The 25,727-nt window shown below is 43.4% G+C and overlaps 1 protein-coding gene across 7 annotated transcripts in view; it reads left to right on the top strand.

The window, feature by feature from the left end:
* LOC123510214 (semaphorin-1A-like) overlaps positions 1-25,727 on the top strand; it is a 356,881-nt gene that overhangs the window by 32,446 nt on the left and 298,708 nt on the right. For all 7 annotated transcript variants that reach the window (XM_045265144.1, XM_045265150.1, XM_045265147.1 and 4 more), the window contains exon 2: positions 13,697-13,894. In XM_045265144.1, coding sequence (XP_045121079.1) covers positions 13,717-13,894 — 178 coding nt within the window. In that variant the 5' untranslated portion in view covers positions 13,697-13,716. The remainder of the gene's footprint in view (positions 1-13,696; positions 13,895-25,727) is intronic.

Genomic DNA, 25,727 nt, shown 5'->3' with positions numbered 1-25,727 from the left:
TCCTCTTCTTCCTTCTCCATTGCCTCCTAGTCCTTCTCCTGGTGTTCGTTCTCTCCTTCCTCCTCCATCTCAGATGTTACTTGAGGCGTGTCTGTTGTCATATTTCACGTGTTCATTCCTCCCTGACACACAATAAGTCCCTTTAATCACTTGTTTTCCTCTCCCCTGGTCTGTACTTCCCTTTCTGATACACTTTCCCTCAGTCCCTATAAACAGTCTCTCTCTCTCTCTCTCTCTCTCTCTCTCTCTCTCTCTCTCAAAACGTTCTTCTTTCCTATCTTCCTTCAGTTTCATCTTCAGGTAATCTCCATTTTTATCCTCCTCCTCCTCCTCCTCCTCCTCCTCCTCCTCCAGATATCAGGTCACCTTCAGGAAGAAAATAAATCTATGTGTACGTTTCCCTGACTTTCCTCGATTCTAATAATAGTAGTAATGGCTTATCTTTTTCCCTTCTCCCTTATTGAATTGTCTTCGTCTCCTTTTGAGGTTATATAAAAGATGTTTGCCTGACTATCTCCTCCTCCTTCCTCCTCCTCCTCCTCCTCCTCCTCCTCCTCTTCCTCCCCACATTAAGATAACTGTGTTTATGGCAGAGCAGCGGCAACCCAATTTCCCAAACCCTTTATTGGTCTTTTATATTCTCCGCAAAGTTTTAACATTGACCTGAATTGGAGCAAACCCTTGTCATTATTTTTTTTTCCTTTTATTTTTTTTTTATTAATATCCGAGGGTCAGTTTTTTTTTATTAGTACATTCTGTTGTTGCTTTTTATTTTTTTGGGTTGCATTTTTTGTGATGTATAAATTTTTCTTTGTCCTCTCTCTCTATTTTTTTTTCCTTTTCTATTCATCTGTGTAACTCGAAATTTTTACTTTCTTCTGTCTCTCTTCCTTATCTGATTATTCCATTACATTTAAACCCTCATTCCTTTTCTGTGTGTCTTCTTTCCTACCTAACCTGGTCTTAAAGCATTTTTCTCTCCATTTTCTCTCCTCCTCCTCCTCCTCCTCCTCTCTCCCCCCTTAGATCAAAGAGTGAGCTTACACGACCCGTATTTAATTATATAAGAATCAGGTGCCGGCGGCGGAGCTCGTGTTCAGTCGCGTTTATTAATTTGGTCGTAGAGAACAAGACGAGTTTCAACTTTCTTTTCTCCCTTTTCCCTTTCATATCGGCGGCGAGTTTTCTATCGTTCAGTCATAATTTTATCTTCTTACCTCCTTTCCATTTTTTATATCTGATTCTGATTCCTCCCTCGTCGCTGGTTGTCCCTCCTCCTCCTCCTCCTCCTCCTCCACTAGTGCTCGTCACAGTATTATTGGAGAGTCGACATAATGCTGGGTTTCTTCCACGATTTTTCAAAGTGCCGAAGTTAGCAATATGGACTTTTAACAGAGAAACCGTGCGGGAATTCTCTCTTTTGGGCACCTGCGGGCTGACAGAGAGAGAGAGAGAGAGAGAGAGAGAGAGAGAGAGAGAGAGAGAGAGAGAGAGAGAGAGAATGTTAATGTCTCTTAATAGAACCATAACCAAGTGTACTCAGAAGGAACCGTCAAACCAGCTGGGAGTTTTAGGAGCACAGCTGGTTCAGGGGCAAGTGGCAAGGTTAGCAAGGGCCTTTAGGGCAGCTACAAAGGTTAAAGGGTAAGGGTTCTCGATAAAGGGACATAGAACACAGAGAGAGAGAGAGAGAGAGAGAGAGAGAGAGAGAGAGAGAGAGAGAGAGAGAGAGAGAGAGAGAGAGAGGGAGAGAAAAGAGAAGGGATTGCAAAGTTTTTTTTTGTGTGTGTTTTGTTTGGTTCGTTTATCGATTTTCTTTACGTCCCTTTTATTTCTTTATTTTTCAGCATTCTCTCTCTCTCTCTCTCTCTCTCTCTCTCTCTCTCTCGTCCTGCCTCGTGTCTTTGTTTAATCCGTCCAACTCGTTTTAAAAAGTCCGAACTATAAATGGAGGAAGCGAATAAAAATGGATGGCACAGAGAGAGAGAGAGAGAGAGAGAGAGAGAGAGAGAGAGAGAGAGAGAGAGAGAGAGAGAGAGAGGTATTTATTTCTATACATGAAAACCTTACTTAATCTGTCTTGAGAATAATGCTATTGTGTAGAATTGATGTACAAGTTCCATAGACGCTGGTTTTGAGTGCGCTGTGTCTCCATTTTGAGTGCGTGGGGAGTGTTGCGTGATATGCGTGTGACGTCTGTGTCGTTTCAAGTATCACCATTCTAAGTAAGGTCAGTTGAAGGTATTTTAAGTGGGAGGAGTAAAGTACCGCGTATTAGGTTTGGTGCGTTGATGAATTCTGAGCTGAGTGTAAGGAGGGGGTGGATGAAGTGGTGCGAGGCGCGTGCGTTCAATATATGTAGATTAACCTTCATGTGTGAGTGTGTTTATCAGTGGGAGGCGCTGCAGAAGGTCAGGCAGAGACGCGTCATTGCAAGGCTAGCAGGGCACTGGGCCGGAGACAGAGGGAGTGAGAGGGAGAGGATATTTTCACACTATTTTATTTCTCTGACTCCTTTTTTTCTCTATTTTTTTTATCGTCACTGATGGATTTCGCTCTCAATCCGAAAACATTTGGCACGGATCTGCGAACGGCGATTTTGCAAGCTTCGATTTAAGTCCGTGGAAAAATATCGCTGAGTCTGTGAGGCGATGTGGCGGGGATTACTGGAGGCAGTGTGCGGAGGATTGGCGGGGATTACTTTTGTGTCTGTGGAATGAGTGTCTCGTGGCGCCAACCTTTACCTCCACTCCGCCTGTTTCGTGAAGGATTAGCATAAGATTTTGATTTATATAACTATTTCTATCACTTTTTTTTTTATCCCTATTGTTAATTACCTTTCCTAGTTTTGGGTTTGAATTAGTTTAGTGTGTTAGTTTTGATAAGTGTTGTTGAGTTGAGTTATATTTCCTTCCCTGCATTACTGGCATAGTTTTTTATTTTATTTTATGTGTTGTTGAGTTGTTTCTTTTATTGCATTACTGTTCATATGACCTACTTTTTTTGGATTAAAATCGGCAAAGAACAAAAAGAAAGGGAGTAAAACTATCTTGACCCTCCCAGAAAAGATAGGTATAGATCAGAAGACTATTTAATTGGTGAAATAGTCCAATATTCCATTACTGAAGCAACTCAAGTCATAGAAAGTGGGAAAGTGAAACATGCAGAGATTATTTACTTAGTTTCAAGATTCTAAATATAGTTAATCCCTAATGAATGTGCACGTTGACTTAATTCCCACTAGTAGCGGTGGTGACGGTCAGCAGGGACAAAAAGAAAAAAAGAACAAACATAGACATTTTTTACACATTCGCTACAAGATTCCAATGCATTTTTTCCGTTGATAATGTAGATAAGCCCTTTATTCTCTATGGCAGCGGTGGTGGCGGTCAGCATCGATAAAATTTCACGCCATAAGGTGCAGGAAGGTTAGGAAATTAGTGTGTTGTGGGTGGCTCGTGTTTCAGGTTATGCTATTACATGCAATAAACGCTGGTGGTGGTGGGAGGGAGTGGGAGCAGCGCAGGGGTAAATTGTTGTTTAAAATAGAGGGTAGAAGACAATACGACACATGCTTGTTGTGGCTTAATTAACCAGGATAGTGAATGGATGGTGGTGGGTTGTGAGGCGAGGCTTGCAAATGGCGCCAGAGGAACAGTTCAACATTTCACGAAAGTTGGTCTGGTTTTGGTCTGGTCTGGTTCAGTGTGTGGAAGTCGAAATGATCGTGGTGTTTCGTGTCTTTCCTGCCGAATAAAAGGAAATCACAGGGAAGGAAAAACTGTTATGGGTTTCTATTCTTTTTTTTGTTATTGTTGGTGGTGTTAAGTCGTCTAACTACTACTGCTACTATTACTACTACTACCACAACCATTACAACCCCAATAATAATAAATAAACGAGAATTACTACTACAACCACCTTTACTACTTCTCTTCCTCCCACCACCACCACCACCACCAGCAGAATTAACGAGACAAAAGCAGTATTTCCGGAAGGCGTGATGGCTTCAGGAAATTCAGCCCTTCTTGGCACCCTCCTGGCACCTTGAGTCCTTCCGCCTGGGGGAATACCGGAGCCAAGTGGTGCCAAATATCAGGCCACACGCGTCACAGTTGTAACTCATCCCTCCTCCTCCTCCTCATCTTCCTCCTCCTCCTCCCTCCTCCTTCTCTTCCTCGTACTCGTCCTTCTTCACCTCCTGCACTTTCGCCTCCTTTTTCATCAGTCATCTTTGTTTTTATGTCCTTGTTTTCTATTTTTTCTCGTGTTCTCTTCGTCATCGTGTTCTTTACTGTCTTCTTTCTCTTCCTCTCTTTCTCCTTATCTTCCTTTGTTGACCTAATTCTTGTTTTTCATGTATTTGTATCTACTACTACTACTACTACTACTATCTCACGCAATAGGAATAATTATCAGTAATCATTGTGTGAATTAAAGTGTTGTGGTTGAGAGAGAGAGAGAGAGAGAGAGAGAGAGAGAGAGAGAGAGAGAGAGAGAGAGAGAGAGAGAGAGAGAGAGAGAGAGAGATACGGTTCCCACGGTCTGAAGAAAGAGATAGAGGAGGTAGGATGAAGAGCAAGAAGTGGAGTAGTGATGAGGCTGTGTGTGTGTGTGTGTGTGTGTCTGTAGTAGTGTGTGTGTTTTTCTTTGTTTTGCATAAGTTTAATCGCTGCAATTAGTCGTCTTCCCTCAGCAACACCACAGGGTCCTTATTCACACACTTTCACACACACACACACACACACACACACACACACACACACACACACACACACACACACACACACACACACACACACACACACCCTATCTCCTTCACACCACTATCACCATGACCACGCCCTTTCACCACCTTTCCTCCCCACGCTATCACCTTCTTCCCCACGCCCACGCTCATTTTCCCTCCTTCCCACGGGTCTACGCGAACAGATACGCCAGCAGGTACACCCAGAACTCCCACGCTAAATCTGTGAGTGTCCGTGGTTGTGGGTCTGATAGCGAAGGTGATGAGACAGAGAACCATATTAAAAAAACGCTTCCTTCTCTCACCGCGACTGTTTTCAAAGACCACAGAGACTATTTTCCGAGTCCTAAAGAGTATTTGTTCTGTTGATAATGTAGAAAACTTGTTAACATGTCACTAGAATTACAGAAATACTCTTAGAGACCCGTGTCACTTCAGCTAGAGGTCTTTGAAAATAGTGAAGTGTTTCAGAATATGGGCCAGAGAGAGAGAGAGAGAGAGAGAGAGAGAGAGAGAGAGAATAGGGGACAAGATAACAAGGAAACGAAAGGAAGTAGTTGATTTGAGAATAAGGAAATGGGATGAAGGAAGAGGAAGGGAAAGTGAAGAAAATTGTGTGAGAGAGAGAGAGAGAGAGAGAGAGAGAGAGAGAGAGAGAGAGAGAGAGAGAGAGAGAGTGTGGGAAGCATGAGGGTGGTGGAGTAAGGATAAGATTGCTGGGATTGTGTGTGTGTGAGAGAGAGAGAGTTGGGTAAGGAGATTGAGATACTGTGTCTGCGAGGAGGAGGAGGAGGAGGAGGAGGAGGTAGAGGAGAAGGAGAAGGAAGAGGAGGAGTAGTTGCAAGGTCTTTGGTTTGAGAATAAAGGACTTTAGGATTGATTGAACATGTGATGAAGTATTTTTGTGGTTGTCTTATTGAGGAAACAGGAGGAGGAGGAGGAGGAGGAGGAGGAGGAGGCGTGGGAGAGTAAGGAAGATGAGGAAGGTGATATTGTCGGCGGAAGTTGTAGAGGAGGGACTTCACCTTCATCTAATAACGCTTCTTCCTTTCCTCCTCCTCCTCCTCCTCCTCCTCCCTTTATATCTGATCTCCCATCTTCCTCCTCTTCCTCTTCTTCCTCCTCTTCCTCCAGATCGTCTTTACATTCATTGTGTTGTCATTATCGTCTTTTTTGTCGTCTCATTGTGTCATTTGCAGTAAAAACCACTCCTTATCTGTTACAAGTTCACATTTTATTCTTTTCATCTTGTGTTGATCATTCATTTCGTTCTGTTATGTTCTTTTATATGTTTGTCTTTCAGTATTGACTCTCTCTCTCTCTCTCTCTCTCTCTCTCTCTCTCTCTCTCTCTCTCTCTCTCTCTCTCTCTCTCTCTCTCCCTTCCTGCAACGCAATATGGAGACAAAAGACTGACAATTTACTTTAACTCTTATACAATCTTCCTCTTTAGTTCTTTCTCCTTTATCTCTCTCTCTCTCTCTCTCTCTCTCTCTCTCTCTCTCTCTCTCTCTCTCTCTCTCTCTCTCTCTCTCTCTCTGCCCCAGCTTAGCCTCGATGTAAGCTGGACAACAACAACAATGATAATAATTACACCCTCCTCCTTCCCCCCTTTGGAGAGGTAACCTTCTTAGTCTTTGACCCTCACGCAGGAGGAGGAGGAGGAGGAGGAGGAGGAGGAGGAGGAGGAGGAGGAGGAGGAGGAGGAGGAGGAGGAGGAGGAGGAAAAGTTTGCTAATTTGTCTTTTATTTTATCTGATTTGATTTTATTGTTATGTGTGTGTGTGTGTGTGTGTGTGTGTGTGTGTGTGTGATTCTTGTTTATCATAATTAATTGCTTCTTCTCTTCTTTCGCCTCTTCTCGTCTTTCCTTACCTCATCATTCTTCGTCAACCTACTCTCTCTCTCTCTCTCTCTCTCTCTCTCTCTCTCTCTCTCTCTCTCTCTCTCTCTCTCTCTCTCTCTCTCTACCCAGAAAAAGAGAGAGAGAGAGAGAGAGAGAGAAGGGGGGTTGGAAGCAGAAGCCTGTCTAAGCGAATAATCCCAGTAATAGATCCGTGTTATGTTGCTGTGAGGAAGAGGGAGAGGAAGAGGGAGAGAGTAGGGGTAGAGATGGAAGAGGAGGAGGAAGAAGAAGAGGAAGAGGAGGAGGAGGGGGAGGAGGAGGGGAGATGAGAGGAATATAACGTCTACTTAGATCAACCATGGGAAGAACACACACACACACACACACACACACACACACACACACACACACACACACACACACACACACAGACACAGACAGAGAGAGAGAGAGAGAGAGAGAGAGAGAGAGAGAGAGAGAGAGAGAGAGAGAGAGAGAGAGAGAGAGAGAGAGAGATGCGGCGGAAAGACTAAAGTTTTGATCTCAAGGCAAACAGCGATCAAGTGACGATGTAAAGTGGGTGAGAGGGAGATGGAGAGAGGGCGAGGGTGAGAGGGAGAGGGAGAGGAGAGGGTGAGGGTGAGAGCGAGTGAGGGAGGAGAAGGAGGGCTTATATAAGGTATCACTGGACAGGGGACAGGGAGAGAGTAAAAGATAAAGCAGGTGGAAGGATAAGAAGATAAGATAAATAAGAGAGAGAAAACACTTGATGATAAAAAGATAGATTGAAAACATTTGAAGAGGAAAAAAAGATAAAATAAAGTAAAATGAGTTTTGTAGATAAAAAATGTGAATATACAAATAAAAAGAGCAAATATGAAGATAATAAACGAAGAAATAGAAAAAAAATGAAGAAAATCTGACGTAAGAAGAAAAGATACCACACTAAATAAAACAAAACAAGAAAATGAAGTGAAATATGAAAACGTAGAAAGAACAAGGAGAAAATAATATTAAACACGATGAAGCTAACAAATAAATGCAGTGAAGCAATGAAGGGAGAAGTGAAGGTAAAATATTCACCAAAGGGCAACAGAATCGTGGAATATGGAGCATGGAGAGACTGGAAAATGTAGAAAACACAATAAATAAATAGAATAAGTAGAGTTGGAGGAGAAGTAAATGTGAATAAATAAGGAGGATAGCAGAGTAGGAGGAGAGGCAAAGGTGAAGCACATGAGGTCATGAAAGCGAGAGGAATAGAGGAAAAATACACTGCATAATACATTTTTAAAAGCCAATAGAGTGTAATAAGAATTGAAGGAAAGAGAGGCTGAAAAATGCAGAGGACATGATAAATAAACTCGAATAACGGGTACATATAAAGAAAATATAGGAAATAGATGAAATAAATGTAGTAATTATAAGAAAGGATAAAAAGATGTTTAACAAAAGAAAAGATAAAGAAAAAAATGTTACGGTTCAGAATAAAGTAAACAGGACAGGAAGAAAACGCATTTTACATAACAAATACACCGAATAAACTAAAAGGAAATACTTTAGAGAGAAAAAAAAGTCGGATTGCACAACAGAACATGAGAAATAAATGTACAAAGATAAAATAAAGCAATAAACAACAAATCACGCTTAAAGAGAGAACGAGAAAAGAGTGAAGGTATAATTTCTTCATACAAATGTTACGCAAAGACCAAAAAATACAGGACATCCTTTTTTTTTCTGGCAACTAACTGGACTCGATTTTTTTTCGTTTTATGTTGCTTTTCCTCTTACATAAATAAAATAAATAAGGAAGTGTTGCTATCGACGGGGGGGTCACAGGAAGAGTCACATAGGCCGCTCATTACGTCTATCAATTGCTCTTAAGTCCGTATTCAGAAACGCTTTGCTCTCACCACGACTGTTTTCCAAGGCCACAGAGATGATTAGCGGGGTTTTCAAGTGTTTCTCTCCATTTAATAATGCAGAAATCTTATCACTCTGCCTCTAGAACCACAAAACGCCTTGAAAGATAATGGGAACTTGAATAAACCCTTTTGAAATAGTGGAGATGAAGCAGAGAAGTGTTCGAGAATACAAGCCTACCCAGACGCCCCAGTTTGTCCCCTCAGTGGCCAGTGTGGGCATGGTGTGGGCGCTCCCTTTGGCCGATGAGTGCGCCAGGTGAGGGCTTAGTACACCTGGCGGGCGGGGCCTCTCTCGTGGGCGGCGTGTGGGCGTGGGCGGCACCGAGTAGCGGGGCACCACTTACGCTGCACCAATCACATTTTGTCCTTTGGTCGTGGGTGATTAAATTGAGGCTGTGATTGGTTGGTTATCTTTTTCTTCATCCAATCACTCTTTTTGTTGTATTCCGCCTTGTTTTGATGTGAATGGTGAATAGATGGTAAAAAAATAATGTGTCGGTGTTTCTGGTCAGTTTCTTAATAGTTGATATCATAAACTGGTTATTCTTTTAACTCCTTGTCTCTTTCTTCACCCAATCGATTTATGCTTAATTAAATCCTGACTTGTATTTCTTTATATGGAAGTGAATAGTAAAAAATAAAGAACCTGCGTGTTTGGTCGAGTTTCTTAACAGTTCATCACATAAGCTGGTCATTCTCGTGTTTTACTCGTAGTTGATTAATCTGCGTACCCTCTGCTTAGCGCGCCTCTGGGTCACTGGCAAGACGAGCTGGGTCACCGGGCTTGGGTCACATGCTTCCTGACCTTGCCACGCGCGGCACTTGTGAGGGGTGACAGTGAGGCATGGGAGGTGTTAGTTGGCTGCGGGAGAGGATGGGTGGGCTGGTGGGTGTGTGGTGTGTGTGCTGTGTTTTGTAAGAGGAAGGGTTGACTTTAGGACGTTCATGTTTTAGCTTCAGTTAGATTAGGTTAGGTTAGGTTAGGTGTGGTTAGGATTAGTTTTGCTTCAATTACTTTGTTTGGTTTAAGTAGAAATAGTAAGACTTGAAGAACATCGTTTTATCATATTACTCAGATTTTGAAGCGAGTTTAATCAAGGTTGAGATCAGGTCAGGTCACACACAAGGTCAGCGAGAGGATCCCAGCCGTATTCTCCGTCAGGGTCACAAGGACAGGGTTCAGTGGTCGGCCTCGCATGAAAGGCAGGCGTTATTGTGGTCATTTGCATGGGAGAGGCTTCCGTGAGCACCGCCGCGCCTGCCAGACCCCCATGGACGGACTTCACTGCCGGCAGGACCACATTAGGACTTCGTTTTCCCTCCCGTCTACTGAAGGAGGAGGAGCTTCTCGATGACTCCGGGCGACGCTGAAGACTCCAAGTTTTGATTGCATGGCGCCACTTTCCCTCACTTTTCTGGACTGCGGACTTCTTCTTTTTTCCGAGTTACGTTTTTTTCAGAATGAAGTGGAGGGTTTATCATTCCCTGTGGTGGTGGTGGTGGTGGTGGTGGTGCGTGTTGAGTGGTTTGTGAGGTGGGTGCGGCAGGAGTGGGGGAGATGTGCGTGTTAAGTGCTAGTTGAGTGTTGTGTCGTGTCATGGCGTGCACTTCGGTTCTGGACTAATAGAAGACACAGATGCAGTGGAGGTCAAGACATGAAGGTTTGTTGTGGGAAGCATTCACTCCTATAACAGAGCCGTTACGAGTGAGACTTAGTGCAGCTTGGCAAAGTAATGCTCGTGGAGGGAAGGCGTGACAGCAACCGTATCGTGGCTGGGAGACTGGCCAAGGACTTACTCACTTTTACCTTCTCACTGTGATCTCTCGGGACGCCTGCCATCTCCGACCCCCGCGGGATTAATAACAGGATGGTGTAACGCGACGAAGCAGGAATCCAGTGACTCACCAACTCACAAGCCCTAGTTTTTTTCGTGCCCCAGTTTCTGTAATCCGCCAGTGAAGTGCAGTGTGGTGATCGTGGTGGTGGTGATGCTAGGAAGCTATTAGTGATGAGTGAGGGGAGTGTTTGGTGAGGACGTGAGGTTGGTGATGGTGGAGGGAGGTGCAGAGGTCTAGGTACGTATAGTGTGGTATTCTAGCGTGTCGTGGTGTCCCCAAGAGTTCTTCTTCGTGCCTCTGGTGATTTGATGGTGATTACCCTAGTGTTCGTAGTGGCCTCGTCGTGTCGTTTGCCTTCCCTTGGTACACTAGAGTGACCTTGTGGCTTTGTTTTGGTTTGGCGCATTTGCAAAGCGTGTCTTACAAAGGTGTTTAGTCAATGTTGCCTTCTATACTTTTGCAAAACATCTCATTAGTGGCATGAACGTATTTTTCTGTATAATTTTAAGACGTTGAGAAGATTGAACGTAAATAGTGAGGTAATGTTAAAATCTTTCTCCTTTCACCTGTGTTACGTTCTCATGGTGTTCAGCTAATTACCTTTTCGCCTTACCTGCTTTACCGTCGCTGTGGAATATTTTTGTGCAGGTTGTACGGGAAAAAAAGAATAACTGGTGGCCAAACGCAGTAATAAAGTCGCAGGGCGTGAAAAATGAGCTCAAGTCGCGTCCTGTAATTGCCCCGTTGAGTTTTCGTGATTTAATTTCCGTGTGTGTGTGTGTGAGAGAGAGAGAGAGAGAGAGAGTGAGAGAGTGTGTGCGTGTTTGCTTGTGTTAGTTTACATCTTCATCGTCTTCCTCCTCCTCCTCCTCGTTTAATAATCCTCATATTGACTGCTGTTGCTTGCTTTTATTACTTCCATTGCTTCGTATTTAATCCCCTCTCCCTCCTTTCATCCATTCCCTCCCTCCCTCCCTCCTTCCCTCCATCCTTCTTCCCTCCCCTCGCTGCATGTAGAACCAGAATACCTCAAGAGAGAAGGATGACATGCATTAATGTAGGAAGACTAGTGCTTGTGTCACGATCCCTCTTTCCTCCTTCCTCCTTCCTTCTCTTCCTCTTCCTCTTTTCTTCATCTTTATTCCTTTTTTCTTTCTTTCCTTGCCTTCTTTTTTCTTCGTTTTCTTTTCATTTTTATATTTTCAGTTTTATTTCTTTTCCTTTTCATTCCTTCAATTCTTTGCTTCCTGAAATATTTTTGCGAACCTTCTCCTCCTCCTCCTCTTCCTCCTCCTCCTCTTCTTCCTCCTCCTCCTCCTCCTCCTCCTCCTCCTCTTCCTCCTCCTCCTCTTCTTCCTCTAGAGCTTTGTGTCTGGTTAATGTTGTAATTGGTTTGCTCTGTTTTCTTTCGCTTTCTCTTCATGTTTTCTTCCTGGCGTTCTCTGACTTTTAGAGAGAGAGAGAGAGAGAGAGAGAGAGAGAGAGAGAGAGAGAGAGAGAGAGAGAGAGAGAGAGAGAGAGAGAGAGAGAGAGAGAGAGAGAGAGAGAGAGAGAGAGTATATTATCTTAGTAACCAAATATAGGAAATTATAATAACACATGTAAACAAACTTATTACGACTCGAGGAACAGCACAACCAAAAAGGGGGAAGAGGAGGAGGAGAAGGAGAAGAAATGCAGAAGGGGAAGAGGACGAAGCAGACAGGAAGGAAAAGGGGGGAAGAGAAGGAGGATGAGGGAGGAGAATGAGGAGGAGGAAGGGTGATTAAGAAGTGTGTAGAGATCTTGAGGAGAATTAAGTCTTCTCAGATGAGGGGAGACATGTTGCCTGGCTAGGAGTATTACTGTCCTTTTTCCCAGAGAGAGAGAGAGAGAGAGAGAGAGAGAGAGAGAGAGACAGACAGACAGATCAACCCTGCATTTTAGTATTTCAATATTGTTAAAAATTGCTGAAAGATCTGTTTAATAATTTCAAATCCAAACTTGCCAGAAATAATAATAAATTCAGAACTAACTAATAAGTACATACATATTTTTTTGGCAAGGACTGCTGATAATATTTTAATTCTGAATATTTATGTGCGTTGTGATGTCGAAAACATTAAACCCCATTAAATATTTTCCATTAAATCTCTTCACTAATGTCTTGTCGAGTTGAGAGAGAGAAGACAGGGAGAGGAAGGAGGAGGAGGAGGAGGAGGAGAGAGAGAGAAGGAGAAGGAGAAGGAGAAGGAGAGAGTTGAGATGAGACTATGGAGAGAGAGTAGACGGGGGGAGATAGTGAGACTAGGGGTGAGAGGGAGGAGGAGGAGGAGGAGGAGGGGGGATTATATTGAGTTTCTGCATTAAGATGATTACCGAGTGCCCTCTCGCTGTCCCTCCCTTATTAAGTCCTCCTCCTCCTCCTCCTCCTCCTCCTCCTCCTCCTCCTCCTGACGTTGTGTCGCACTGATATTCGTCTCCTTCTCCTCATCATCATTCTCCAATTTTCTCCCTCCTGCGTGTATCATCTCCTTTGTTCCTCCTCACTTGTTTTTTTCCTTCACTTTATCATTTTCTCCTTTACTATCACTTTTACCAGCTCGAATCTGTCTTTTTTTTATTTTCCTCGTTTATTCTATCCTTCGTTTATTCTATCCTTCTTTTCCTGGTTTTATTCTTCTATCTATACATCTGTAACCTTTCACTTCTATTTCATCCATTATATATTCTCCATCCTCCTACTCCATTATCCTTCCATCCTTCTGCCAATCCTTCCTCCTTTCCTATCATCTAATTACCCTCCCGGCCCCTCTGATGATGCCCAGTGGAGGGACTAATGGAGGGCGGGAATTACCGGTGAATATAATTAAACTCCCTAATTGCCTTCAGGTGATTAGTGGATAAACAGGTGATACGCTTCTCTATTTCACACTTTTCCTTGCCTTTGTTTCCTTTTTTCCTACCTGTGTGCTAATGGGCAGGTGGCGAGGGTGGTGGTGGTGGGTGGTGGGTCATTACCTGGTTGTGAGGTGATGTGTTATGTTGAACTGGGGTGATGTGATGTGACGGTGTGCTGTGATGTGATGTGACTCAGTGTTCGACAGGCGAGATCAGTCCAATTATGGGTGCCGTGATGTTTTTAATTGGACGCCTTGTATTAGTTAGGTGTGTGTGTTTGTGTGTTTGTGTGGAAGAGATTGAGTGTTCATATTGTACTTTTTGTACTGTTTTCTCCTCCTCCTCCTCCTCCTCCTCCTCCTCCTCCCTTTCCTCAATACAGTCACCAGTAACCTAACCCAATACATTACCAAAGCCATCATATAACAACCCAATCAATAATTCCATCTCTCCCTTGCAGACCATGAACCAAGACTGGTGATGGTGTGTGCGGCCACCGCCCCGGGCCCGGGCGTGGGCGTGGCGGCACTGCCCACCCTGGCACTGCCCATCCTGACATTGGCGGGCATCTTACAGGCGGTGGTGCCTCGAGCTGCCGCTTCATCTATTAGCGCTTCCATCGTTACTGACTTCACGCCCAGGAGCATCACTTTGCCAGGTAAGAGAAGAGCATATTATACCAGTGGTGGTGGTGGTGGTGGTGGTGGTGGTGGTGGTGGTGGTAGTGGTAGTGGTGGTGGTAAGGGAAGGAGTAATGATGGTGCAGGGGAGGCTGGGGAGGGGTTAGAATAGGGTGTAGGGATGAGGGGGTATCTGAAAGGGGTTTTTGTGGGGCTGGTAATGAGGGACTGCTATAAGGGTAGATTTGTAAATAAAAGAAAAGGGTACATTTGGAATTCAGAAAGGGTAGATTTGTATGGGTACATTTGCAAGGGTAGAATAAAGGAAACTTTTATCACAAAAAATACCCTTCGCACACACTTTCTGCACCCTTTTTTTTTTTGAGTGGTGATGGTGGTGGTGGTGGTGGTGGTGGTGGTGATAGTGCGGCAGTCATTCCCTTAGACAACAAAGTCCACAGTGCCCCTCGCCCGGCCGTCCATCGGTCAGCTGGTGAGTGGCCGTGAGGGGCAGGCAAGTGTGATACGTGTGACTCACGGACTGATAGCGCTGATCAAGAGGTGCACTGATACCTTGAGTCTCCTGTGCTCCTTAGTGTGGGAGATACAGGAGGAGGAGGAGGAGGAGGAAGAGGAGGAGAAGTGATAGGAGATTAAAGTAGAGCAAAAGTCAATGATGTTTGCGATTTCTCACACACACACACACACACACACACACACACACACACACACACACACACACACACACACACGAACGTAAACTGTATATTGAAAGAGATACTCACTCAGAGGAACGCAGAAGGTGAGGTGCAGCAGCTTACGAGTAAACACCTCTCCTCTTCCTCCTCCTCTTCGTCCTCCTCCTCCTCCTCTTCGTCCTCCTCCTCCTCCTCCTCCTCCTCTGCTTTGCTGTCCTGTCTCTCACACTGTGTAGTTAGTATAGAATAGTTAACCAAGCAGCCTAGTAAGGGCCCCGGGGTCTGTTGTTGCTTGGTCTTTCCTTTGTATTCCTCCTCCTCCTCCTCCTCCTCCTCCTCCTCCTCCTCCTCCTCCTCCTCCTCCTCGCACCTTCTCGTTTCCTACAAACATAAAAAAAAAATATTAACGTAAGTAATTTTAGATCAGAAAAGAAAGAAAAGATACACGCTGGAAAAAAGTCCAGAGATGCAAGAGTAAAGAGATTAAAAAGAAACAGCGATGTAAAAAGAAAGAAAAATAGCAAGAGTAACGTTCAGATTAAATACAACGAGATTGAAACACGGAAATATAAAAAATAACGAAAAAAAAAAAAAAAAACGAAATAACTGCTCAAGGAAGGAGAAAAAAGTAATAGATTTACGTAAAGGAGAATTTAGACTATATCGGAGAGGAACGGAGGAAGAGACGCAGAGAAGAGGAAGCAGGAGTAAGTTCAGAAAGGTGGGATGTATAAATCTTTTGACGCATTGTAAGAAGAACCTTTGAAAATTCTGGGTTTACGTCATAGTTTAAAGCGAATGGAGAGAGAGAGAGAGAGAGAGAGAGAGAGAGAGAGAGAGAGAGAGAGAGAGAGAGAGGAACTATATAAACAATTGCTTCTCTCATGTAAATATTTGCACCTTGAGCCTCCAGTTTGCAGGTTTTTGTTTACGTCTCTCCTAAGCTGTTTACACCTGGCATTATATAATTTACTGAAGTTTACCTTAAGGAGCATCTGGCCAGCCAACACACCTTCCCACACCCCCTTCCTGTGCTTCCCATCATCTGTATAACCTTACCCATTTGCTTACAGCTCATATTTACTCACCATACTTTACAAGACACCTCATTTAAACAAATCCAAACATTTACTCTAACTTGAATGCATTTAAAATACGATACAGGTTTAGAAGTGTGTGAAATGTGTCTTAATTCAGAGGGAGAGAAATACGTGTGTTTTTCCAGGCAAGGGCAACAAAATAAATGGAAGATGGACAAGTGAGATTGCCAGTCCTGTAAAATTGTATCGTATTAAATAGAATGAGTGATTGTGTGTTGTGTGTGTGTGTGTGTGTGTGTGTGTGTGTGTGTCTTAGGTCGAGGCTGGTGTAAACAAGATGCCAGGCCAAGGAAACACATAAATATCCACGTCAGTATAGCACACGTGTTTAGTCTGCCAGAGAGAGAGAGAGAGAGAGAGAGAGAGAGAGAGAGAGAGAGAGAGAGAGAGAGAGAGAGAGAGAGAATATGTAACAAAGAGTAAGATGATGCTGCTTACTTCTCTCTCTCTCTCTCTCTCTCTCTCTCTCTCTCTCTCTCACGCAAGAAACAGCTTACCTCTCGTTATTTTAAATTTCCTAATCGCATTTTCCGGTCTTGCTCCCGCCGTGTGTGTGTGTGTGTGTGTGTGTGTGTGTGTGTGGGAAAGTCAAACAAGTCACTTACTGCCCTTAGGTGGGGAGCACAGGTAATGGGGAGGGACAGAGGATAAGGAAGGGGGAGAGATGGTGGGAAGAAGAGAGGAAGGAGATGGGGAGGAGGTGAGAAGGAAGATGGTGAGAGCAGTACACGCTCCTCCTCCTCCTCCTCCTCCTCCTCCTCCTCCTCCTCCTCCTCCTCCTCCTCCTCCTCCTCCTCCTCCTCCTCCTCCTCCTCCTCCTCCTCCTGCTTACTCTCCCTTTCCCTTACTAACGTAATCTTTACTCTCCCTCTCTCCTTCCCTCAATTCTCGTTAACCCCAAGACCTAAAACCCTTCCCTCTCCCCTCTTACCCATCTCCCTCTGACCATCCCCTCTCCTCCCCTTCCCTCCTCTCTCCTCCCGTCCCATCTCCTCCCCTTCCCTCCTCGCTCCTCCCGTCCCCTCTCCTTCCCTCAGGCCTCCAGCGTGAGGGGTAAGGCCTCCATCAGACACTCAAAACAACCTGCTCTTTCTTAATAGAATTACTGTAAACATGTGAGGAGGAGGAGGAGGAGGAGGAGGAGGAGGAGGAGGAGGAGGAGGAGGAGCAGGAGGCAGCATCTGGAATCTGCTGGTTTGGTGAAGGAAGACGAGGAGGAAAGGAAGAATGAAGTAGGAGGAAAGTGAAGGAGATTTGAAGCAGTAAAGAGTGTGAATGAGATGATGAAGAAGCAGGGAAGAAGGAAGAATTAGAGGAGGAAACACAACGAAGAGAAGAAGTAAGTGGCAGAATGAAAGAAAAGTAGGATAGAGAAAAAAGTAAGAAAAGAGAAGTAGAGCAAAGAAAATAGAACAAGAGAGGAAAGAAATTGAAACATGAAATGAACAGAAAAAAGAGAAGGAATTAAAGAAGAAAGGAAAGACAAGTAAGAGGAAGAGAAGGAAGAAATAAACTGAAGAACAGGAAAAACGAAAATGAATAATAGGCGAAAAAGAGAAGAGGAAAGGAAGAACAAGGAGGAATAGAATGAAGAAGCAAGCCGAAGAACAGGAAAAATGAGTGACTAGTAGACCTAAAGGAGAAGAGGGAAGAAAGAACAAGGAGGAGGAGAGGAAGAGAAGCAAGAAGTAAGCCAAGGGGAAGCTAACTTAACCATGCTTGGTGCTGGAGAGATGAATGGTGTTGCGTCTCGGCTGAAACAGAGAGTTATATACCCTGCCACTCTGTTCTTGCCCCTCCACTCCTCACCTCACCGAATCACGAGAGAGAGAGAGAGAGAGAGAGAGAGAGAGAGAGAGAGAGAGAGAGAGAGAGAGAGAGAGAGAGAGAGAGAGAGAGAGAGAGAGAGAGAGAGAGAGAGAGAGAGAGAGAGAGAGAGAGAGAGAGAGAGAGAGAGAGAGAGAGAGAGAGAGAGAGAGAGAGAGAGAGAGAGAGAGAGAGAGAGAGAGAGAGAGAGAGAGAGAGAGTGGGAGATGAAAGAGACCAGAAAGAGAGCAGAGAGAGAGAGAGAGTGTGTGTGTGAAGGAACGAGGCTTATATGAACACAGGGGGACTGGAGCTAGCGAGTGAGCCTCAGTAATAGAGGGACGTTGATTGTGGTGGTTTAATGAGATCAACACCACTACTACTCGATAACCAGCTGATAGGAGGAGGAGGAAGAGGAAGAGGAGGAGGAGGAGGAGGGAGAGATCAAGGGACTATGGTTGCGATGGGAGGAAGGAGAGAGAGAGGGGGGGGAGGAGAAAAGAAAGGGAGAGACTATTCAATTAAGTTAAATTTCCATTACTGTAGACATCCCTTTAAGTAGTATCATAGTTTTGCTCTCTCTCTCTCTCTCTCTCTCTCTCTCTCTCTCTCTCTCTCTCTCTCTCTCTCCACCCAAAACACTCAAATAAACACAAACAAATGTAAAAATAGCCACGAAATTGCATGTTTAACCCTTTCAGTACCATGCCGTGTGTTCATATCCATTCTGGTTACTATTTCGTGATTTTATACATCTTCAGAAACTTATGTGGGGGATTAAAATAGTGAAGACTGGCCAGCAATCTTTTGACCTCCATAGACCCTTCCTAATGCAAATAAAAACATCTAATCACACCCTAAAATCATGGTAAAAATACGGCGCGATAGTGTAGAGGTTAAATGAATCAGCGGTGTCAGAGGGTGCAGGTGAGCTCAGGTAAGTCTCAGGTAAGCCAGGGAGGTTAGGATGGAGTCTGATTCCGTCCTCGAGGCAGGAGTCATGAGTCTGCCTCCTTCAATTGCCCTCCTTCGTGTTTCTTGGAGAAAAAGAGCTGGTAGTGAGAGACGGATGAGGAGATGGAAAGCTGGGGAGAGGATGGGAGGGAGAAGAGATAAGGAGAGGTACGAGGAGGAAGATTGATTGGATGCACAGAACTAGCATACTTAAAAGGAGAGACGGAGGAAAGAAACCACTGAAGGAAAAGATTTAAATGTGAAAACAAATATCAGAGAGAGAAATAGTGGGAGGGAGAGGGTAACATAATTTCCGGAACGAGAGAGAGAGAGAGAGAGAGAGAGAGAGAGAGAGAGAGAGAGAATGATGGCAGGGAAGGAGAGGAAGAGAAGGATAAGGAGGACAGGGTGAGGAGGGATCTTGTCAAAGGCTCACGAAGGACACTACCGCTACGTCTGCAGGATTATTTTGATGGAGATTGAGGAGGAGGAGGAGGAGGAGGAGGAGGAGGAGGAGGAGGAGGAGGAGGAAGGATAACAGGAGGAAGAAAGGACAGTGTAGAAATGGAGAAAAAGGGAAAGAAACGGAAGATATTGTATTGTTAGTAGATAGAAAAGTGTATTAAGAAAATAAAAAATCAGTGGAATGAAAAGAAATAAAAAGAATCAAGGAAAAGATTATTAGTCAGGAAAAGGAGAAAAAATAAGACCGGTGAAATTATAGATAAAACCACACACACACACACACACACACACACACACACACACACACACACACACGTCAGCCGCGTCGAGTGGAAGTGAAATAGGGAAAAATAGGTAATTATCGGAACAGGAGGAAGCTGTCTGCCTGCCATCTATTTTTTCCCATTCAATTTTTGCCTTTACTTCTTTTTTCCCCGTCACGAGCCTTCTGCGCCTTCGTCTGTTTTAAGTCACATTTCAAGGGCCTTTTTGTTTCTACGTGTTTTGAAATGGGGAGTGAATTTGAATGGAACAATAAGCTTAAATGGAATGGCAGGTTTTGTGTGGAAGTTAATGTGTCTTGGTGTTTTTTTCCTCGATTAATTTATTTTGTCACGTTATTTTACATATCACTTAATTTCCACTTTTTCTGATTTTTTGGTGTTTTGTTAATTATAAGTGCAAAGTAAACTACGTCATAAATCATTGTATTATATTAGTCACATTGTTTCCCATTGCAATATTGAAACCTCGGAATTTTTCTTAATCATGCTTTTTTTTTTTCTTTCCTTGTATGCATTTGTCTTTCTTGTATTGTTCTCATTCAAATAGAAACGATGATTTTTCTTATATATGTTCAGGTATTGACATTATTTTACAACTGCAGGGTAAAAAATAGTTCTCATATTTAACCCCTTCAGTACTGAGACACACTTTTACCTTGAGTTTGGCGTGTAATTAGACGATTTTCTTTATATTAGGAAGAGTCTGTGGAGATCAGAAGGTTAATGGCCACAGTCTTCACTATTTTAAACCCCACATAAGTTTCTGAAGCTGTATAAAATCACCGAATATGCAGAATAAAATTTAATATGAAAAACGAAGATACTGAAGGGGTTAAAATTAAGCTGTTATCTCGGATACTATTTTTAACTACTAAGGAATCATAACATTATTTCTTTAACATCTCTTCCTTGCAATACTTTTTCACTTACAATAATATCATAACATCCAATTTTTTTTTTACTCGCTTTTTAAATTCGTCTTTTCATCTTATTTTTCTCCTCTTTCCTTCTTTCTTGTTCCTATTCGGACAGAAACACGAATTGGAATTATGGAGTGTCAAAATATTTTCCCAGATTGGCTCAGCATTTTTTCCTCTGGCTTTCGTCCGCTGTTTGGCTTCATTAGTGGGATTTAATTGGCTGTTGATACTTTTGCAGGCTCCCTTTAGATAGCGTTCAGGGCCAAAATGGTTCCTTTCATGACCCGCGCTCCTTCGCTATTGATTATTATTGTTATTGCTGTTATTCTTATTATTATGGTTGATGTTGTTGTTGTTGTTACTATTGCTATTACTTATTCATTATCTATTTAATTATCTATTTATTTATTTGTCTATCTATCTGCATTATCATTATTTCTGGTATTAGTTATTATTGTTATTATCATCATTATTATTGCAACAAGCAATGACGAACTGTGTGTGTGTGTGTGTGTGTGTGTGTGTGTGTGTGTGTGCCTGCCACCTGCATGTCTCACTAATGAAACAAGCCATAGCACGCCATATTTGTATCTACTGCATAATTTTGATATTTTGATCCTTTACAAATGACAGCCTCGATATCTATCTGTGTGAATCATTAAAGGAACGCACTAAAGGAACAGTGACGTCATCTGGCGGGAGATATTTTTTCCACTGTAAATTTTGCCTCCACTACATTTTTTTTTTATATAAATATGCGATTGATGTGTATGTTTTTATATTATTAATGAGAGCGTAATGGAATGTCCGCTTTTTATTGCGAGTTGAGGGCAAAGGGGAAAGGGTAAAGGGGGGAAGAGGGAGAGGGGCAGGGAGAAGGGGAAGGAGAGGGGAGGCAGTGGGAAAAAAAAATACACATGAATTGCTTCACTCTGTTGTTTGATGTATAAAAAGGCTGGAATGTGTGTATGTATGAGAGAGAGAGAGAGAGAGAGAGAGAGAGAGAGAAAATAGCTACCCTAGTAGTATAACACACACACACACACACACACACACACACACACACACACACACACACACACCATTCACCAGATTTTGCTAGTCAAGTAATTAATGTTCTAAATGAGACTTTGATTAATGGCAAGGCTTAATGATATCAAATGAAATCCCTACCGTCCGTGATGTCCGTGTCTGTATGTACGTGTGTCCGTCCCTGTGTGGCGGTGAAAGCTACGTGCGTGTATGTATGTATGTGTGTGTGAGTGGGTGTGTGTCATGCAAATTCGTATGACTGTTTTAGCATTGCGTCATCCGGACAGTCACGCTGTTATGCTAATCTTCCTCGTCCCAAGTGGGTGTTTCTCACGCCATCCCTTCCCTTCCCTTCCCTCCGCCCTTCCTTCCCATCTGTCTCTCCCTTGCATACTGACTCACTCCCTCACTCTCTCTTTCTCTTACCATTAAGTACTTCTCTTAAACACTTCTCTCTCTCTCTCTCTCTCTCTCTCTCTCTCTCTCTCTCTCTCTCTCTCTCTCTCTCTCTAAAACCTGTATCTTGTAAAAGGTTCTTGACTCTTACTGTATTCCTGTCCAGCTTGTCGTTTCCTCCTCCTCCTCCTCCTCCTCCTCCTCCTTTTTATTTATTTTTTTTTTTTACTGTTCATTTCCTCCTATTCTTTTCTCCCTCCTCCCGACCAAGGATGTTTCTCATGGTGTTGTGTTTTCCTGTATTTTGTTACGTCATTTTTATTTGTATTTCCTTTCTCAACACTATCAAGTTTGTACTGTTACTCTCTTCCTCTTTATTTATCTATCTGTCTGCATCTCCGGTTGTCTGGCTGGTTATCTTGCTAGCTGTTTGGCTCTCTCTCTCTCTCTCTCTCTCTCTCTCTCTCTCTCTCTCTCTCTCTCTCTCTCTCGCTCATGATAATTCTTCAATACAATACATCTAATATCACTCCTACTTTTAATCCCTTCAGTACCATGACACGTCTTCATATTCATTCTGCTTACTATTTGGTCACTATATACAGCTTCAGAAACTCATGTGGGGATTAAAATAGTTAAAACTGTGACCATTAATATTTTGACCTCCATAGACCCTTCGTAATGTAAATAAAATCGCCTAGTTATACCCAAAAACTCGTGGTAAAAATGCGTCCCAGTACTGAAGAGATTAAAACCAAACACTTCTTCTTTCATTTTTATACATTTTATTATTCATACCCTTAGGATACCATAAAGTTTATTCGCCATCACTATCGTCTATTGACCTCCGGCGCGGCTCTCACCACACACAGCAGCCTAATTAAGTCATATATTTACCTGAGCGAAGGAGAATGGGCCGTTGATTAGCAGTCCACTCCATCACATTTGAACTAGACTGCGAGAAGATTGACAGGTGCTTGCGGTGTGTTGTGTGTGTGTGTGTGTGTGTGTGTGTGTGTGTGTGATTAGTGTCTCCTTTCCCATGACTAATTTATCGCGTTTTAGATTTCCCATACGCTCGACTTTCACTTTCATATGTAATAATATAATGTAAGTATGTCTGTGTGTGTGTGTGTGTGTGTGTGTGTGTAAGTCCTCGTGTGTGCGTTTACTTTCACTGTCGTATTCATTGTCATTTCCTCTCCTTTCGTTTTCTTTCCTTATTATCACGAATTTTAATATTTTTCTATTACGTTACTCGTCTTTTTTCTCGTTTTTGTTCTTGTTCCTCAGATTCTTACCTACTTTGTTTATTTATTTTTCTTTTTACCACCACCACCACCACCACCACCACCATACACACACACAACAGTCAGGTGAGCATTGCAGGCAGGTAAGTTCTGCCTGACTTTACTGCCTCACTGTGATATTTAGAGGCGATTAAGGCGTATCAGGGAGGACTCGCCTACACGGTCTCGGTTCAGACTCTCTTGCCCGACTTGAGTTGTTTCGAAGCTCCGTGGTAAGGGTTCGGTTAGGTTAGGGTTTAGTTGAGTTAGATTGGGTTAGACTAGGGTAAGTTTAGCTAGTTTAGGTTAGGTTAGGTTGGGTTTTGGATAGGTTAGTTTGTTTTGTTTGAATTATGTTAGGTTTTCTTTGGTTTCGTTAGCTTTCGTTAGGTTCAGGCGCCTCTCAGTGCGGGTCAGAGGCGCAGTGGCGGCGTCGGCGGTCGGGGGTGACAGCTCTGGTAAGGAATGGATATTTGGGCTAATTGGATCCAGGCAGTCGGGAGCGATAAGGGGCCGAGTTAGTGCCGGGCCGAAGTCTCCTGTTTTCCCGGAATGAGATAACGCTGTTTGTCTTGTGTGTGTGTGTGTGTGTGTGTGTTTGTGTGTGTGCCTGCGTTCTTGCTTTTTTAATATATTTTCGTTTCTAATCAAACTTTTTACATATCTTAGGTGAGGGAAACTTAAACCCTCACCTCCTCTTCTTCACCCTTCTCTTCCTTTCTATCTCTCACATCCTCTCATTATACCTCACTTACTTTCTCATCCTGTGTCATGTGATTTTCCTCTTCTTCATCCACGTCTTCCTCCCCGCCCCTCTTTCTCCCCATAGGTCATCAATGATCCCTAGGGAGATATAGGGGACGTGGCTGCTAATTTTAGGAGGGAGGAAGAAGGGGAGCTGAAGGGAGGAGCAAAGGGAGAAGATGGTGGTGGTGGTCGTGGTGGTGATGGTGGTGGTGGGGATGGTGGGGTTCACAATTCTGCCTCTAAATCCTCCTGTTTCGTATTTGTGAGTGAGTGAGTGAGGTAGGTTCGTGTGTGTGTGTGTGTGTGTGTGTGTGTGTGTGTGTGCGTGTGCAGGAGTGCGCGGCAGATGTTTGAGGGTTGTTGATGATAATAATCTCAGGCGGGAAATTGGACTTTTGCACAGGGAAAGGAAATGTACCTCTTCCTCCTCCTCCTCCTCCCTTGGCGATGCTGATGCCCAAGGGTATTCTCCTCCTCCTCCTCCTCCGCCTCCGCTCTCATCTTCCAAGGTTGCCCCGGGGTATCCCATGTCCTGCGGGATGGAGACTAAAGGAAGGAGGAGGAGGAGGAGGAGGAGGAGGAGGAGGAGGAGAAAGGAGATGGAGGGATGAGAGCTCTGTTCCACACGCAAACTCGCTCTCTCTCTCTCTCTCTCTCTCTCTCTCTCTCTCTCTCTCTCTCTCTCTCTCTCTCTCTCTCTCTCTCTCTCTCTCTCTCTCTCTCTCTCTCTCTCTCTCTCTCTCTCTCTCTCTCCTGTTTTCATATGCTTTCGTTTATATTCTTTTACTATGAAACAATTAATTTATACTTGAGAGAGAGAGAGAGAGAGAGAGAGAGAGAGAGAGAGAGAGAGAGAGAGAGAGGGGCTAGGGGCTAGGGGCTAGGTTAGATGAGTGAGAGTGAAGGAGGATGGGAGGAGAGAGGAAGAATAAAAAAAGGTGGGAGGGTTTTGGGTGACGGACGCGAAGAGGAGGAGGAGGGAGGAGGGGGGAGGAGCGGCAGACCACAACACCTGCAGGAAAGAAGACGCAGGTAACGAGAGTCCTCCTCCTCCTCCTCCTCCGCCTCCTGATGTTTTTATTGTTGTTGTGCTTCTTCTTCTTTTTCTTCTTCTTCCGAATAAAGATATGCATAGTAATAACAAGGTAAACATTAATAAAACAATCGAATTTCTAACCAGCAAAAAAAAAAAAAAAAAAAAGACTGCCAAGACAAGACAGTGAACCAATGAAAGAAGGAAAAGAAAAAAAAAACTTTAGATTTCCAATGGCAGTGACGGTTATTTCCTAGTCATTTTCCCTCTGTACACAAAGCCACGAGAAAATGCCCGTAACTGTGATATGAGTGGAGAGAAAGTGACTGCCTTCTGTTTCACTCTCTCTCTCTCTCATCGTGTTATAGGAAATGACAAACAGCTGAAGGGATGGAGAGAAAGTGAAGGGATCTTGTGTCACCTTCCTTCCTTCCACTCAGGATACGGAATGGATGCCTTAAATGTTCTCTCAGGAAAGTGAATAAGATGAGTAAGTTTAGTGGGAAATTTCTTTGAGGTTGAAGGAAAGTGAATGAGTGTTTTGATTTCCTTCCTTTTGAAAGTTTGAATATCTTACACTACTGCTACTACTGCTTTTTTTTTTTTTTCATGTAAGAGAGGAGGACTGGCCAAGGGTAGCAAAAATATAATGATAAAAGGCCCACTTAGTTGCCAGTGTCTTACAAAACCGATAGAATTAGTCAAAGAATAGGAACAAATATCTTGAAACCTCTCTTGAATGAAATCGTCATAGGAAGTTGAAAATAAAGATATAGGCAGGGAGTTCCAGAGTTAGCTACTACTACTACTACTACTACTACTACTACTACTACTACTACTACTACTACTACTACTACTACTACAACCCCCACACATTTCTTAACTTCACCTCACTCACTCAAACAATAAAAAAAAGGTGACAAATCCGCATTTCTCAGGTGGAACTAAATAATTAATTTGAATGTTAATTAATGAAAATGATGCATGAACGAGAGGCGGTGATTCGTTGACGTAATGAGCATGAGCATATAATGAGGGGAGGTGATTAGTGTGTGAAGGTGCGAGTGAGGTGACCATGATCCGCTCACCTGCCTCACCTGTCCGCTGCTCCTCTGCTTAATTAGCCCAATTACCTGGTGAGAGAGAG

The sequence above is a fragment of the Portunus trituberculatus genome, chromosome 28 (assembly GCF_017591435.1).
Source record: "Portunus trituberculatus isolate SZX2019 chromosome 28, ASM1759143v1, whole genome shotgun sequence".
Taxonomy (NCBI): domain Eukaryota; kingdom Metazoa; phylum Arthropoda; class Malacostraca; order Decapoda; family Portunidae; genus Portunus; species Portunus trituberculatus.
Note: the sequence above shows the minus strand (reverse complement) of the source record. Positions and strands in the feature narration are given on the sequence as shown.